This window comes from Syngnathus leptorhynchus, chromosome 19 (genome assembly GCF_054491065.1).
Source record: "Syngnathus leptorhynchus isolate UIUO chromosome 19, UIUO_Slep, whole genome shotgun sequence".
NCBI classification, from domain to species: domain Eukaryota; kingdom Metazoa; phylum Chordata; class Actinopteri; order Syngnathiformes; family Syngnathidae; genus Syngnathus; species Syngnathus leptorhynchus.
Window position 1 is genome coordinate 7414687 of NC_141213.1, and position 16649 is coordinate 7431335.

The 16649-nt window shown below is 50.4% G+C and overlaps 3 protein-coding genes and 1 long non-coding RNA gene across 4 annotated transcripts; 3 read left to right on the forward strand and 1 right to left on the reverse strand.

The window, feature by feature from the left end:
• Positions 1-385: 385 nt before the first annotated feature.
• On the forward strand, positions 386-8037 carry u2surp (U2 snRNP-associated SURP domain containing). Its single transcript, XM_085939657.1, has 25 exons — positions 386-480; positions 1052-1150; positions 1238-1352; positions 1445-1569; positions 1650-1720; positions 1820-1908; positions 1975-2057; positions 2138-2303; positions 2378-2589; positions 2859-2902; positions 4612-4716; positions 4798-4864; positions 4937-5100; positions 5170-5332; positions 5403-5482; positions 5616-5703; positions 5775-5912; positions 6017-6206; positions 6280-6360; positions 6460-6511; positions 6634-6772; positions 6900-7010; positions 7086-7207; positions 7287-7475; positions 7590-8037. The coding sequence occupies exons 1-25, from the start codon at positions 436-438 to the stop codon at positions 7729-7731; spliced, it is 2880 nt and encodes a 959-aa protein (XP_085795783.1). The 5' UTR covers positions 386-435; the 3' UTR covers positions 7732-8037.
• Positions 8038-8257: 220 nt separating this feature from the next.
• On the forward strand, positions 8258-13948 carry dync2i1 (dynein 2 intermediate chain 1). The gene is made up of 23 exons (XM_085939658.1): positions 8258-8380; positions 8540-8688; positions 8827-9152; positions 9218-9276; positions 9352-9501; positions 9564-9614; positions 9698-9742; positions 9915-10092; positions 10161-10269; positions 10344-10473; positions 10544-10655; positions 10866-10954; positions 11018-11147; positions 11233-11408; positions 11486-11648; positions 11726-11815; positions 11907-11968; positions 12036-12087; positions 12323-12383; positions 12593-12692; positions 12764-12895; positions 12967-13193; positions 13266-13948. Exons 1-23 carry the CDS (start codon positions 8366-8368, stop codon positions 13435-13437), a joined length of 2778 nt encoding a protein of 925 aa, XP_085795784.1. The 5' UTR covers positions 8258-8365; the 3' UTR covers positions 13438-13948.
• Positions 13683-16148, reverse strand: LOC147041945 (leucine-rich repeat-containing protein 14). The gene is made up of 3 exons (XM_085939659.1): positions 15610-16148; positions 14600-15325; positions 13683-14538 (listed from the first exon to the last, which is right to left on the reverse strand). Exons 1-3 carry the CDS (start codon positions 15885-15887, stop codon positions 13971-13973), a joined length of 1572 nt encoding a protein of 523 aa, XP_085795785.1. The 5' UTR covers positions 15888-16148; the 3' UTR covers positions 13683-13970.
• Positions 15739-16649, forward strand: LOC147041946 (uncharacterized). The gene is made up of 3 exons (XR_015069201.1): positions 15739-15983; positions 16216-16301; positions 16379-16649. It is a non-coding gene; the product is annotated as an uncharacterized LOC147041946 (long non-coding RNA).

The window sequence follows — 16649 nt, forward strand, 5'->3', positions numbered from 1 at the left end:
ATACATTTTCCCCCATTGCTAAACGTAAGACTGGACACAATTTAATTATTATTGTCATAACACAAAAATAGCGTCGAACTACATATTCTCGACAGAAAGAAAATAAATAGTAACCACATTTTATAGCATCATTAATATGCCTTCCGTTTTCCCTGACATATTCATATTGTATCATCAATATGATTTGGAATCTATTAGTTTGATTGTTTGAAATGTTTTTTCTGAGTTAAAAAAAAAATCCAACTCACAATGTTTATTTTTAACATGAACTAAAGAAAGGCTTCCTTCTTGTTCGTTGTAATAAGGACTTTTTTTCAGTCATTAGGTAACATGGCGTGATCGGTACTCGATTACAAATACGTAGCCTAGCTTTCACATTGGCCTCATATGATCCATTTGTCGGTGATCGATTGTGTTTGAGTCCCACACGGAAAAATGGCGGACCGACCGCCAGGAGGTTCTCAAAAGGCTAGCGCTAAGGTGAATTTACGCTTTCTGTTTGGAAGCACTCCGGCATATTAGTGTCATGTGTAAACAAAAGTCGTATTAATATTGGCTGACCGGCGGCAAAAATGTGAACGATCGCCCGCGTCTAGCGTGTACGCCACTGTGCTAACATGCTAACCTTCCGCCTGCTAACCTTCGCTTGTGCGGCCACACTTGCTACTGCGTTAGCTTAGCAAGTCTAGCAGTTCCCGGTCGCAATCCCGACGGCCGCTTAAATCTCGACTTCGATGCATATTACACTGCACGGAATGGGAATGTTTACCTCTAGTGTTGTTACGGTGAAACCTCTTTGAACGTTTATCCAAGAGGCATTTGGCCTTTCTCGTGCCAGTGGTGAAGGCCACTTTATTGATGCTAATGAACTGCTAACATACGGAATTTAACGTGAGCTTTGCAATAAGCATGTCAAAACAACGTGATCCATACTGAAGTACACAGTCCAAGCAGTGCTACTGCCAGTAGCTAATAGTTAAGCACATGAAGCTGATGATGACAATGCCACGTGAGTCAACAACAACCTCTCAGTTGTACTTTGCATCCAAAGGCGCTGCTCGAGAGCAAACTGAAGTCTTTCAGCATTGGCAAACTGTCCGTGGCCAAGCGAACCCTCAGCAAGAAGGAGCAGGATGAGATCAAGAAGAAAGTGAGTGACCGATGTAACGAGGGAAATGTCAGGGTCACAAGGGTACGACTAAATCCTGTGTATTATTCTTGCCATTCCTGCCAATAGGAGGATGAACGTGCTGCGGCGGAGATCTACGAGGAGTTCCTCGCGGCGTTTGAAGGCGGCGGCGAGGGGAAGATCAAAGCTTTTGTTCGCGGCGGGATAGCAAATGCCACAAAGGGTACGATATTCCTGCATTTGAAATGAAAATACACAGCTGCTGGCTGGTATTTTTTTCTGAATGTCTCAAATGCTGTTGGTGTTTCCTAACAGAGGAGGCAGCAACGGACGAGAAGAAAGGCAAACTGTACAAGCCCAAATCGCGCTTTGAGAGCCAGTCCAAAAGCATCCTGCCCTTGGAAACCCCGGCTCAGTTTTTACCAGTAGACAAACGACACGTGAGGATTGCTTTGGGTTTAAAGATGCTAAACACGCATCCGCGTGATTGTCATCCTTATTTTTTGCTGCCGCTTTGCAGTTTGCCAAGAAGACCAATGAAAAGGAAAAGAAGAAGAGCAACCTGGAGCTATTTAAAGAAGAGCTGAAACAGTATGTCCCGACATTTACTATCATCAGGGGCAGTCCGGATGCCTTGACTAATATAGAAGGAATTGTGATCTGTTTTCTTCCTCTTCAATTTCCATTCAGAATCCAGGAGGAGAGGGATGAAAGGCACAAGATGAAGGGGCGAGTTAGTCGTTTTGAACCACTGAGTGGCACGGAAGGAAGACGTTCGTGTAAGTGTCCCTAGAAAGCTGCTTGCTCCACTGTGTGTGTTTTTTCATTTGAAACGGCGTGTGTAGTTTTGGACGACTGCGCGCCCGGTTCCCACGACGTCGGCGACCCGTCCACCACTAACTTGTATCTGGGAAACATCAATCCGCAGGTATGATGGATCATTCAGTCTTGCGCACCGTCATACGTGTACGAAGCGGCGTCACTTGCGTGCCCTGCTCTCTGTTTTAGATGAACGAAGAGATGCTTTGTCAAGAATTCGGCCGCTACGGACCACTGGCCAGCGTGAAGATCATGTGGCCCCGGACGGACGAGGAGAGGGCACGGGAGAGGAACTGCGGCTTTGTGGCCTTCATGAACAGGAGGGATGCCGAACGGGCTCTGAAAAACCTCAACGGTATGGATGTTCTTTGATTGAAACGTAGTGTTTTGAAAGCGCGCCACGGCCTTGAATATGTCCAACCGGCGCAGGGAAGTCGATCATGAACTTTGAGATGAAACTGGGGTGGGGCAAAGGCGTGCCCATTCCACCCCACCCCATCTACATCCCTCCGTCCATGATGGAGCACACCCTGCCGCCGCCTCCCTCGGGCCTTCCCTTCAACGCGCAGCCCCGCGAGAGGCTGAAGAACCCCAATGCACCCCTAATCCCTCCACCCAAAAACAAGGAGGACTTTGAGAAGGTAACCAGCTTTTTTGGTGTGTTTTCTCTCTTTTTTTTCAAAATAAGTTTTGTTCTTAAATGTTAGTGTATCATGAGTGAAAGGTAGCTGCTGTTAGCCATCATTGTTGCTTAAATCAGTTAGCTTAGACAGAATGTTGTGTTGACTAGGCCAGTGTCACTATTCAAATGCATTCTTTTTTCTTTTTTTTTTTTTTTTATATTTCCCATGTTGCCTTGTTAACAATACTCACGTTCTATGTCTATTATCTGATGTGACTTCATATACAGACTCTGTCGCAAGCCATAGTCAAAGTGGTTATCCCAACAGAAAGGTACATGCTTTTTTTCCTTTTTTTACCCCTCTAAATTGGTGCACCAACTCAGAAACCCAAACAAAACAGACAACATCCCATAATGATCATTTGATCACTGCATGCTACAGGGGGGCTGGTCAGTGTGTTTGAGCAATGGTTCAAGTCGCGACGCGCTTCCACACACACACACACACACACACACACACACACACACACACACACACACACACACACACACACACACACACACACACGTGCCTATTCGCATTCAAAGTCACAAAGAATCAACGACGGTCCAAATTTGGGGAAATTCAAAGACAGTGACTTCTGTGGACCATGGTTCGTTTCGTCCAAATATAATATCAGTAGCGCAACGACACATTTCCACATTCAATTGCATGTTCTTTTAAAGTAACACTCGCGAGTGTCTCAGTCTGAACACTAGAGTGCACTGTTTGAAAATAGTACCACCGCATGCCTGACTATTATCCAAATAAAGCCCCGATTAGTGTTGTCTTAAGTATCGGAACATTTCTATTAAGTCGATGATGAAGTTGCGTGATGCTTAATTATGGGGGGGGGGGTTCAATCTTCAATGGCGGCGACGATAGAAAGAAATTGCCCGCTTCCCCTCGTTAAGAGATTGTCATGACGCTAAATGTTCCAAATGCTTGTTTTCAACGTCCCCCATTTTTTGGAATCTCGGCCGTGCCATGCCATGCACACCCGCCATCTGACCATTGCTCACGTTCGCCGCCCTCCCCTCGTGGCTGCCTCGAGCCAATCCGGCCGGCCCCTCTGCCAAATCCAAACGAGCCACTCTGACTTAGACTAGCCATGACCTTTGACAATGGCCTTGGTGAGCAGCACACGTTGAACTGTCTGCGGCAGCGCGGGACCCGAAAAAGGCGTCATGGGATGGATTGGGAAAGTATACGGGATTGTACCCCGCCATTGGTACGATCGGCTCCAATACCAAGTAATTGTGATCTGTGTTGACATCATGAATTAATGAATCCATCAAGTCCAATTGGGCCACTACCTCCTAAGAAAAGAAAAAGATATCAGCGCCAATCGCCAGCGATCCACTCGGCATCACCGCTAACTGGTGGATGCTCTTTGGCACACATGACATGACAGCAGCCAGCGGGGCAGAGTGACATGCCGAGAGGCCACGCGTAAGCGGCGTCCTCTCAGTGTGTCACACGTTGTCTTTGAAAGAGTCTGAGTAGTAGTTTGAAAATCAACTGCACTACATCTGGGCATTCACACAAATTGATATTTGTCCTTCACATTGAAGTAGGCAAAGTGATAGATTGATTGTTTGCAATTTATGCATGGTCACATGACGCGTTTTGAACGTTGCCTTTCTTCTCTTAAGACGCAGTTTAGTCTATATTTAGCGCTCGTTCCTCGTGGCTAGTTTGATTCCAAAATCTTTGGCAATAACCAATGCTGTTTTGAAAAATCTATTGTTTCTAATATAGAACTTGAAAATGGCGGCGGCTTTAATGGGTTTATTTACTCCAATCAACACTTGAGAACCAACCAGAGCTAAAACAAAGTGACTCTAACATGGCAGTAATTTCAAAGTCACAAAGTCCGTTGGGGAGGCAACTATTCAAAGCGTTTCCAAACTGCCGAGCATAAATGGAAGTGTTTAGCGTAGCCGCTTAGACTTGCCAGCCGGTCTGAATCTGTTTGCTTTAACTGTGTCTTTCTTGTAGGAATTTACTCTCTCTCATCCACCGAATGATCGAGTTTGTGGTACGCGAAGGCCCAATGTTTGAAGCCATGATCATGAACCGGGAAATCAACAACCCCATGTACAGGTCAGCAGGCCGCCGCCCCCGCTCACCCCTTGTTGTCCTCCGGTGCCGTTTTCACATTTGGCTTTGTCTTCAACCCCGAAGGTTTCTTTTTGAGAATCAGAGCCCAGCGCATGTTTACTACAGGTGGAAGCTCTACACCATACTGCAGGTTTGTAGCCAGCCCACCCAGTCAAGCGCGTGCATCCCATTCGGATTGGATTTTCACCCATGACCTTTCCAGGGCGAAGCGCCGGTCAAATGGCGAACGGACGACTTTAGGATGTTCAAGAACGGATCCCTGTGGCGCCCCCCGCCTCTCAATCCTTACCTCCACGGCCCGTACGACGAAGGCGACGAGGAGGAGGAAGAGGAGGACTCACTCAAGAAAGGCTGCTTAAAAGAAGAGTAAGACGCAGGAAAAGAACAAAGCTCCAAATTGTTGCCAAATGATATGATATATTTGACGTTTTGCAGCGAGCGGGACAAGCTGGAGGAGATGCTCCGCGCCTTGACGCCCAGGCGGGGCGACGTGGCAGAAGCCATGTTGTTCTGTCTCACGCACGCCGAGGCCGCCGAAGAGATTGTGGAATGCGTCGCAGAGTCCCTCTCCATCCTCAAGACGCCTCTGCCCAAGAAGGCAAGCACACACACAGACGCCAGGAATGATGGATCATTCTTTTCACTCTGCTCCGCTCACACTTTTGCAGATAGCACGGTTATATCTGGTGTCCGACGTGCTGTACAACTCCTCTGCCAAAGTGGCCAACGCCTCCTACTACAGAAAATAGTGAGTGCCCGCTTACATACGTGGAGACAAATGGACAAAAAGTGGCTTTTTGCTTCGAATTAGATCAGTAGAATTCAAGCTAGCTATTGGCAGCCAACATTGAGCCGGCCATTTTCTTCTTTCCCCTTGACAGTTTTGAAGTCAAGCTCTGCCAGATTTTTGCAGACCTCAACGCCACGTACAAAACCATCCAAGGTCACCTTCAGAGTGAAAACTTTAAGGTATGCGCGGGGAGTGGGGGGGAAATTCCCGCGGACGGCGCTTTTCAGCCATCTCGTCTCTTGGCTTCCAGCAACGCGTGATGTCATGCTTCCGAGCGTGGGAGGACTGGGCCGTGTATCCCGACCCCTTTCTCATCAAGTTGCAGAACATATTCCTGGGGCTCGTCAACCTGGCGCCCGACAAGGAGCCTGTGGGGATTCCCGTCGAGGTGTATTTTGAAGAAAAATACATTTAATCACGCTCAAATATGGATTGGCGCAAAGTTCAAAGGAAGAAAAGAAAAATGTGTCTGAACGATCGTGATATCTGCAGTCCGAGCCCGCGGAGGACATCGACGGCGCTCCGATAGGAGAGTTCGCGGAGGGCTCGCCCATGGAGGACGTGGACGGGATGCCCATCGACGGCGGGCCCATCGACGGAGCCACCATCGACGGAGCCCCGCTGGACGACCTGGACGGCGTTCCCATCAAGCCTTTGGAGGAGGACATTGACGGAATACCTTGTGAGTCAAAAACGTCACGTCAGATGAGTGTCCACAAGTTATGTTGAAATGACTCTTGTCTTCTCTTTTCAAGTCGACCAGTCCAAGGAGGCCACTTTCAAGGTGGCGCCCTCAAAATGGGAAGCCGTGGATGAGTCGGAGCTGGAATCTCAAGGTAAGTGAGAGGCGTCGAGCGTTTTATTTTCACATGCAGTCAGTCGTAAGCTGTGTCTCTAAACGCCCCCCTTTGATTGATTGATTTTTGGGCCTTTAGCTGTGACCACGTCAAAATGGGAAGCGTTTGAGCAGCCCGAAGATCCGAAAAGGTGAGCTGCGATTGTTTTGCAGCATGGGCAGCCTGTGGCCGGCCTGTGGCCGGCCTGTGGCCGGCCTGTGGCCGGCCCGTGGCCGGCCTGTGTTGTTTCTTAACGGGCGGGCGTGTCGGAAGGTATGCGGAGAACAGCGACGAGGAGCGGAGTCCCCGCTCGGCAGCGCCCACGCCGAGCTACTCCAACCCCGCCAGGGACGACGCCGATCTGAAGGCCAAACTGAACGAGGAGAAGCGGAGCAAGCTCCGAGAGATAGAGGTGAGGGACGAAAGAAAACCTTTCGTGACCAGTGTGGAGGCACAACCAATCAATCGCACCATCATAAAAGGGAAATGACATTTTTTATATTAGTCACAGCAAAATGTTTGTCAACATTCCCAACAAGGTGAAAGTCATGAAGTTCCAAGACGAGCTAGAATCGGGGAAGAGGCCCAAGAAACCCGGTCAGAGCTTTCAGGAGCAGGTGGAACATTACAGGGACAAACTACTGCAGAAGGTAAAAAAAAAAAAAAAAAAAGTGCAATTGTGACTCTGGAATTTTCCTACCAAGTTTCCCCTTGTGCCGCTGCAGGAGAAGGAGAAGGAGAAACAAGAGCGGGAAAAAGAGCGAGAGAAGAGGGACAAAGAGAAAGCGGACAGCAGGTTGAAAGACTTAAAGAAGGACAAGGAAGACACGCCCACCAGGAAGGACAAGTGAGTCAAACTTGCACTCGCGGTTCCTCTCCAAGTTCCTTCTCTGTAACGTGCGCTCACCTCCTTCCCGTCCGGACAGGTACTCGTCCCCGGCCGTCGAGAGGAAGCGACGACACAGCAACTCCCCCAGCCCCTCGCGTGGCGGCGGCAGCAGCAGACGGGCCCGCTCGCCGTCCCCCCGCTCGGAGCGTTCCTACTCAAAGGATACGTCCTCGCGCTCTTCTCACAAGGACTCCCCGCGCTCTTTGGTTAAGAAGTCTTCAAAGAGGTAGCACACGCAAAATGGATGGTCGCGATCGTGCCGTATTTTTAAAATGGAAACGTGCGCTAGCTCAATTGTAAATTCAGACGCTCTTCATTTGGCATCCTTGTGTCCTCCCAGATCTCCGTCATCACCTCGCACACCCAAGTGCTCGCGGCGGTCGCGCTCCCGGACGCCCAAGAAGTCCAGCAAGAAGTCCCGCTCCAAGTCTCGGTCCCCGCATAGCCGATCTCACAAAAAGTCCAAGAAGAGCAAACACTGATAACCTTTAAGAAGCAGAGCCGCCGCCACTGTGTCACATGGGGCCGTTGTAATATAAAGACAATGAAGCGTGCGCACGCGCGTGCATGGGCGGGCCGGGAGTCTCCTTTTTGTTTTATATTGTACAAAAAATGTGCGTGTATGTGTGTATGTGTACATGTGTGTGTGCGTGCGTGCAGCCCACAAAACAACACTCAAAAGAATTTGATATGAGTGTGATGACAATAGTCCGCCATTAATTCATGCTGTCATTTTCTGTTTTTGTAGTCCTCATTGAAAATAATTCCTAATAAAAGTTCCATTTTCATTCTGCTTTGTGTCTCAAGTCCTTAAAAGCCAACATGAACTTTTTATTGGGAGGGATAACGTAGTGTGGTAAAAATGGGTTTTTGTATTAAAAACTATGCATTTGTTTTACAATAGGATTTAATTGCGCAAAAGATGTTTTGGAATAAAAACTATGCCTTTGCTTTAATTGTGCACTCTGCTATCGATTAACAAGTCTGTCGTCAAGTTGAAAGGGACGCCTTTTCCTTAGTTTCGGAGAGCTGCGCATGCGCAGGACCCGGAGCTGAAAAGTCACTATGGCGTCCTAGCAAACATGTGAGCTTTCTTTTCCGAACCCCGACGGCAGCATGCATAACGAAAAGGTACATGATTGATATTTCACGCTTTCATTTTGTGCGTCGGGTCGTTCGTTTAGCTAATCCATAGCGTCAGCATGTCGGCGTTCGGTTTCTCACGACCATGTTGCTCGTTTGAAGCGCTTTAAACAGCCACAATGCCCTCGAATGTTCTATTTTCCTCAGAAAAGAAGCATGGAAGACACCTGGTCTGCTGCCGAGCTGAAAAGACTACTTTCCAGGACGAAGGAGCAAGAGCACGACAGAAAGCAGCACCGCGGTGGGGAATCCGCGGAGAGACGTTCTCGGGACTCCCGAGGGGACAGAGACCACAGGTCGCGAAATAATACAAGACTTAAACGTTATATTTCTTTTAAATAAGTCAAGATTCTGGCCCGTCACTCAGTCATCTCAAACACAAAAAAACCCCCTGAAAAGTCTGAGGTGACGATGTTGCTTCCCATCCCTGACAGAGACCATCACGGAGCCAGACGGGACTCGTACGCAGAGGAGAGAAGGGGTGACCGGGACAGAAGGCCGGAGCGAGACAGGTTGGAGGACACGACCAGACGTGCACGCGGCTCCAGAGAGGACAGAGACAAGCGGGATAAATGGAGGCCGAGGAAGGGACATGAGGAGGAGGAGGAGAGGGAAGACACACTCAAGGGAAGAAAGGACAAGGAGAGGCGGAAGGAGGAGCGGGATAAAGAACGGGACAGGAGGAGACACGAAGAGAGACGGGACGACCGAGACGGACGAGAGAGGCGCCAGGACAGGAAGCCATCGAGGGAAGAAAGAGGTAAACCTTCCCCATTATGTCACTCACCTTTCCAGAGTTAAGCCCGCGTCATGGCATCCCCACAGAACAATACCGAAAACAAAAAGAAGAGCGAGAAAGGAGACACAAAGAGAAAGCATATCACGTAAGCCTTTCCGATGTTACGTACGGATGGACATTTTACCCGGCGCTAGTTTGACGATTCCTCGCCGTCCTTCAGGATGAAAAGCTGAGGCGAGAAGAGGGGACCGAGGAAGAGAGGGAAAGACGCAAAGAGAGGCGGCACAGAGGCGACGCTGAGAGACATCACAGCAGCTCCAAGGACTCCAGACCGAGTCACAGCCGTGAGACCAAGACGAGAAAAGCTGAGGTCAGTAGCTGCCTCATCCTTTGAAACCGAGATACGTGACGTCGTTTGTCTACTTGATCCAGGAGGACGTGATGCGTTCAGGGAACGTGGAAGCTAAAGATGCTGGCAACGCGGTAACATTCCAAGTCCCACTCGCCTTTTTTTTTTTTTTACAGCATAGACTTTAGATTGCTTGCTGTTTGATATTTTTGTGCAGGTAGCCAAGCATGAGCCTTCGCCGGACTACGAAGATGACTTTGAGGTAATATGACTCCGCCCACTCGCATTTCTTAGTCATTCATTTTTATGTACCTGTCATTTGTTAACATTTGCATGCTCTCATTGGTTTGCTTAACAAGAAAGCGGTAAGGAATTTGGGCTTTTTAAACTCGTCATCATTTTTCTCACCATTCATTCGAGTGTCACTCCGGCAGGATTACGAAGAGGATTTCGAGGAACTGGACGAGGACGCAGAGGCCGAGAAACTGGAGCCGCCGGGCGAGGAGGTTGAAGCCATCCAAAAAGCCATGGGCGAAGAGAACGAACGTGTCCGAGCCTCCATTTCTATTCTTAGCAAAGACGGAGGAGAGGAAAAGCCCCAATTGTCCAGAGGTTGTTCTGATGTACCATTTCCAATCAAATCAGTGCATGTGGACTGAAAATGAATCTTTCACTGTCAGTGAATAGCTCAGATGAGAGGAGCAGCAGAGGCTCCCAGCGAGGGAAGTTTATCGACTTTGTGGCGGCGAAGCAGCGAGAAGTCGGCAAGAAAGTGGCCATGAAACAAAAGTAGGCTCGGAAGATATCCTAACTGGATTTGTCCTTTTTTTCTTCTTTTTTCTTCAATTCACTCCATTTTGCAGGAAACGCAGCGCAGAGCTGCTTCGTTTAATGGATCTGGATTTCTCCACCACCTTCTCCCTTCTGGATCTGCCTCCCGTTAGCGAATATGACATGTACATCAGGAACTTTGGAGCCGCAAACACAAAGCAGGTCAGTTTGTGTGACACGTCGTCACATTCTGTGCTGATGATGATGATGCGTCCGGCCAATCCCCCTCCAGGCTTATGTCCAGTGTAATGAGGAAAATGCCGAGCAGGACGTCCAGACCGAGGAGGTGGACTTGAGTGACAAGTGGACGCAGCATCCCGCAGAGCACAGCGGCGCCTGTGGCGGTAGGACACAAACAAATGATAAATAACTGTCTCTCCATAAACACAAAACGATAACGTGTCAATTGCAACAAATGTAGGTACTACATATTGAATAAAAAAAATTAAAAAAGCCACTCATTTGTTTAAGTTCGCATTTTCTAGAGAGAGCCAGTGTGCCAATATAACCCCCAAGGATTTCTTTCAACAATTTCTTGCCTTTTTGTCCCGAAGATCCAAAGCGGTCACATGAAAGTGGAAACGTGAACGGAACAAAGTTGGATTCAAGACGTTTGGCCGTCTTCTTGCGTGCCGCCTCCCAGGTGCATTTTCTATATTTGCTAGCGGGATGGCCCCTTGTCACTTTTGCACCCGGTCGATGACAGGTCATGGCGGTGTTGCTGGAGGAGGATCACACCGAGAGGAGTTCCTTAAAGGGCCGGACGACACAATCGGACACCCTGTCTTTCAGCGACGGAAGTCTGCGGCTCAACGTGGACTTGCCTTTTCTCCGCGGTGCGGTGCATTGCAGTGCAGTGCGGTGCGGTGCGCGGGTGCCATCACGCCGGCTTGAATCGACCATATGTGTCTTGTAATCCAGGTCGCGCCGTCAGCCAGGTGCTTTTCTCTCAGGCGCAGAGACACAGGCTCCTGTCCGTTCACAAGCCGCCAGCTTCGCCCGATGATGCCGAGCAGCATCCCGACTGCACCGTCATCTGCGTGTGGAACATGTGGGAGCCATCCAGACCGCAGAAGATCCTGCTCTGTGATTCAGAGGTGGCTCTCTCTCCATTTATCGCCAAGTGGGCTCGCGCGTATGTTTCCAGCGGCCACTCCTGCCCGTCTTCTCTCAGGTGCAGTGCTGCTGTTTCAGCCCGGGAAAGGCCACGCTGGTCTTCTCCGGCACGTCCGTGGGCTCCGTGGCGCTGTGGGACCTACGAGAGCCCGACGACCACCACCGACGGCTGAAGGTGGACGGCGACGAGTGGACCTTCAGACGGCCTACCTTCTCTACCGGTAGGTCGTCACCTTTGCCAAATAGGAGTTCCCTGTTGTCGGGAGGTTGCGGCCGCTTAAAGCCTTTTTGCGCGCAGATGCCGTGCCCTCGGCCCATTCCCTGCCGGTGACGTCGGTGGAGGTCGTTCCCACCAACGCGGGAGTCGTCTTTTTAGCATCCGAAGAAGGTGGAGGGAGGAAGGGAGGGAGCGAGCGTCTGCCGAGGAGGAGGAGGAATGTGTTCAAAGTGTCCTAATGAGAAACATCTCTCATATCCAGAATTGTTGGGCTTGTCCTTCCGGTTGGCCTCTTTGGATGAGAGCGGGCTCTTGAATCTTTGGGTAGGGTAGCTCTTTTTGTTTCTTTTGAAGGCAAAGTATTAAAGGTTGTTCTGTCTGCCGCCTGTAGGTGGTAGTGCAACTCCCCAAAGGCAACGAGGCAGGCTCCCAGACAGATCTCGGCAAGTTCATCTTTTCTTTTCCTGATACAGGAAACGTACACATTTGAGTGCAAATGCTCTGAAAATAAGCACATCAATACGTTGACACATTTAGTTCTTCGCTAATAGCTCTGCTGGGATTCAAAACATCCAAATCACCCTCTGTAAATATCAGTCTGAGAGGGGAAAGAATGTCCAGGGCTGGCCTGGGCTGGCCTGGGCTGACCTGGGCTGACCTGGGCATGTGGTTTTGCAGGTCTGAGGCCGGGTGGAAAAGTGAAGCTGCTGCACAGCTCCGCCTGCGTGACGGCCGAGGGGTGAGCTATGATGAACAGCGTGGGATGATGGTTTGTCCATGCCGGGCGAAAGAGGCCGGCCGGCGCAATGGATTTAAGGGGAGCGGGAGGGGGCAGGTCGCACGATCTTGTTGGTTACGCTGTTAATTTTATCACCTCAGCGTTTGATCTGCGCGCCAGTGCTTTTTGGATAGGAATCTTCTAACCCCTGACCTTTGTCTACCTCGCAGGGTGTCAGCGTCGCACGTGGACAAAACAGGGCCGCCGCAGTCCCTTCATCTAAAATTTCTTCCCACTGACCCCAGTCATTTCTTCATTGGCACCAATTTGGTGAGCACGGGCCAAAATTCAGAAATAAAAGTCGGAAGAGGTCTTAAAAGGACACGTTTCTTCCACTCAAGGGTCTGGTCAGTCACGGCACCACTCAGGGTTTGAAGGCCCTGCCCCAGCGCTACACCTCGCACGAGTCGGCCACCCGGCTCGTTGACGTCACCGCCGTCCACTTTTCTCCTTTCAGCCCAAACTTGTTTTTGGTAATCAAATGGAATGTATTCACAATGACCGCTCTGTAATTCAAGCGAGGCTTTTTACGTTGACCCGCCAGGTGGGCTGCGGGGACGGCAGCGTACGGTTACACGAGGTCAGCCGCGACAAACCGCTGGACGAGTGGACGGACGGCACGCTCGGCGAGGCGGTGCTCTCGCTGCAGTGGAGCCAAACTAGGCCTGCGCTCTTCTGGGTGTTGGACGCCGCATCTCGCCTTCACATCTGGGACCTGCTGAAGAGCGACAAAGCGCCTGTTGTCACCGAGCGCCTGGACGCGGCGGACAGGTGATTTTTGACACGTTTTGGGGAGGAACCGAGCCCCGCCGCAAATTGTGAAAATCAATTTGACTTTCTCAGGCTGACGGCCATGGCCGCATTTGGAGATCCGGGACAACAGAACGTGTACTCTGGAATAGCGATGGCACACCATTCGGGTAAAATTGAAATGCACTATTTCACAAGGGAGTTCACCGTGCAAAGTTGTGAAGAAGAAAAAGCCTTAGAAGCAAAGATTGTAGAATCTCTTTGAAACACCTTGGTCGATGGTGTACGTTTTTTTGTCACTCGTGTATAGTTTATATATTATATATATGGTGAGGTTTTGTTGCTTTGTGCAGCTTTGTGTTTCATATTTACTACCGCCATCCTAATCCAGCAAAATATGTTGGGAGTAGGAAAAAAAAAAAAAACAGTTGAGAACAGGTTTTGAACATCAAGAACAAAAATGCACGAGCGCCGTATTTCCTTTTTGACTTCACTGGTCATTTATTTGAGAAATACGTGTACATATTGTAAAAAAAAAAAAAAAAAAAAAATCAGGATGCTAAGTGCATGAATGGATTTTCTTTTTTTTGTACTGATTGCTCCATTTTTTTTTAATTGCAGCAGGGCAAAAGCTGCCTATCGACAAAGTAGCGATTTAGTACACGGGACACAAAATGAGTTGGAAACCAACGTTTGTTATTTAAGAAATGAAGTATGACAACTTGTGTCGCTGCTCACCATGATGACATTCTGTTGAGTATAAAAAGATATGAAAAGCGTATAGGCCGTTCATGTCCATCATTCCGCTGAGTCTTTATCATAATTGAGCAGGTCGCAAGTGAGCACAATGTCCGAGCGTCCGCAGTCCTTCAGCACTTTTTTGAGGAGGTTGCCGGTGGCGTCCGTGTCCGTCGACTCGTCCAGAGGCCAATCCAGGAGCTGAGCGCTGGAAGGCAGCTCGGGGAGTCCCGGTTGGTAGTCCTCCAAGGGGTTGGGGTAGAGCAGCTGGCGCATGGAGGCCACCCTCGCCGCCGTCCTCACCGCCTTGACCAGGCCGGCGGTGGACAGCGGGTTGAGGGCGAGGGCCAGGCTCCGCAGGGACGAGCAGCAGCCCAGGGAAGGCAGCAGCGAGCCCAGCAGCTCGTCGCTGAGGCCGCAGCCGCTCAGCGACAGGTGGCGGAGGCTGCTCGAGGCTTGCGACAGGAGCCGTCGCACGGAGGGCAGCGAGCGGGCGTCCAGACGGTTTTCGCTCAGGTCCAGCTGCTGCAGGGAGGAGGCGTGCCGGCTGCACGACAGGTAGGACAGATCGCCCGCGCTCAGGCTCAAGTAAGGCAGCTCCAGCACCTCCAAGGGCTGAGACAGGGAACTGAAGGAAGGAGACATTCAACAACGAACACCAAAGGAAGAAATGCTTTCATGTAGTATACCTGAGCAGCACTTGAAGTTGTCCCGGCAAACGCAGCGCCGTGAGGCTGAGGCGTCGCAGTCCCCGGAGCTGCGCCAGACCCTGGGAGAGGTCTCGGAGCGCCTCCTCCTGCCCCGGCTGGTCCCGCCGAAGGTCCAAATTGCAGTAGTGCAAGCAAAGGGAGCTCAAGTTGGGGAAGGCGGCCAGCCCGGGCAGCAGCTGAGCCAGACCCGCTACGCCCAGGTTGCTGTAGCGCACGTCTACCCCCAGCAGGCCCCGAGGCGGCAGCAAGTCCAGCAGGGTCCCGATGCTGGACACCAAGACCTCCTCCACGTGCAGGTACCGACACTGTAGCTCCAGGGGTCCCGCCGCGCTCAGGGCGGCGCACACGCGCTCCCAAGAGCGGGCGTTGACGAAAAGGTCCGCCCTGACTTGCAGCGGCGTGCCGCTTTCCGTCGTTGAGCTCTCGCGCCTCTTCTCTGTCTGCCTCGCTTCCCCTGAAACTCCAACAGAGCCTCTCATGCAATTGCTCATGTCACCGGTCGCCTCCTTGACTCTCTTGCGCGGGCCCCTCTCTCGTTTCACGTCACTGTCTCGTTCCAGAGCGCAGAGCCTCTTCCTTTCTCCGGCTCGGGCCTGGACCACCATGGTGCACAGCGCTACGGTCAGGGACCATCCCCCCATAGAGTCCACTGTCGGACCCTCGTCCCCTTGCAGTCCGCAAAGGTCCAGTACTCGCAGGGCAGATCTAATTGCAAGGGGGGGAAAATCAAACATCAACCATGCATCCAATTGAAGTGCAAAAAATCGCAATGTTTATGATACAAAAATGTAACAGACGCACTTTTATTGAATTGAAACGATTGAGTAAGAAAATGTATTTGTTAATATTTCATCCAAATCAGACTAAATGTGTTGAGGGCAGCTTGTGGCCGCTTATATTTAAAACAAAATGTTCTTTCTGATTGTACGGGAGGGAGTGGCTTTACAAAACCACTGTTGACTGTGCAGCAGTCAGCATCCATCACCAACCTCTGATCGGAGAGTCCCCGAACGACGGCGAGCAACAGAGCCTGCACACAGAGGCGACTAGGGGGCCGCTGCCCTCGGTTCCTGCGCCCGCCGACTCGCAGCCGTCGCTCGGGCCACTTCTGCACCAGTTCCCCGACGGCGAGCGGTCTGCATCCGGCGAACGAGGCCTCCAGTAGCGGCCCGTACAGTTCGCGGGGCACCCAGCGCAGCCAGTGAGGCGACGAGCTATGATCGCTCACCACCTCCTTCGCGCACAGGCTCAACAAGGAAAGCGCCATCGTAGAGAAGACATTCGACGTTGACGACAACACTTATCAGCAGCACGTTAACAATGACCAGGAAGCTGGTGTTCGGTCCTTCATCTTTGCGATCGAGTGAGTGAACTGGCTAGCATTGGCTCGTGAGTGAACGCTTCGTTCATAAGAACGAATCCTTTCAGTGAACGAATCACAATCAAAATGAAATCGTTCTTTTTTCAGTTCATATGACTTCGACCAGTAGGTGTCGGTAATGTGCATTGAAGCTGGTGCCACCTCGCCGTAAAACAAAACGAAGAAAATGACGTAACTTCCCGTTCATTCCTAAAGTGATTCGTTCTTTTTTCAGTTCATATGACTTCGACCAGTAGGTGTCGATAATGCGCATTGAACTGATGCCACCTCGCCGTAAAACAAAAAGAAGAAGAAAATGACGTAATTGCATTTCCCGTTCACCCACCGAACCGATCTGTGAGCGAACGAATCAGTGAGTGAGTGATTTGCATTTCCAGTTCATCGCGAGAACGGAGCGGATCAGTGAGGGAACGAATCCTGCCTGACTTTCCCATTCGCCAACAGACGACTCAGTGGGTGTACTGCTTTCCTTCCTTCCCGTGCATGCATCATCGCATCAGTCCGTGATTGTGTTGCGTCTGTCTCCCTCCTGGCCGGCGTGAACTATGGAAGCCAGAATGTTGATTTACGATTAACTTATAGTAGGTTTGAAATAACGTGTATGCATATATATATGCCTAAATATTGTTATCCAATATATCGACTGCA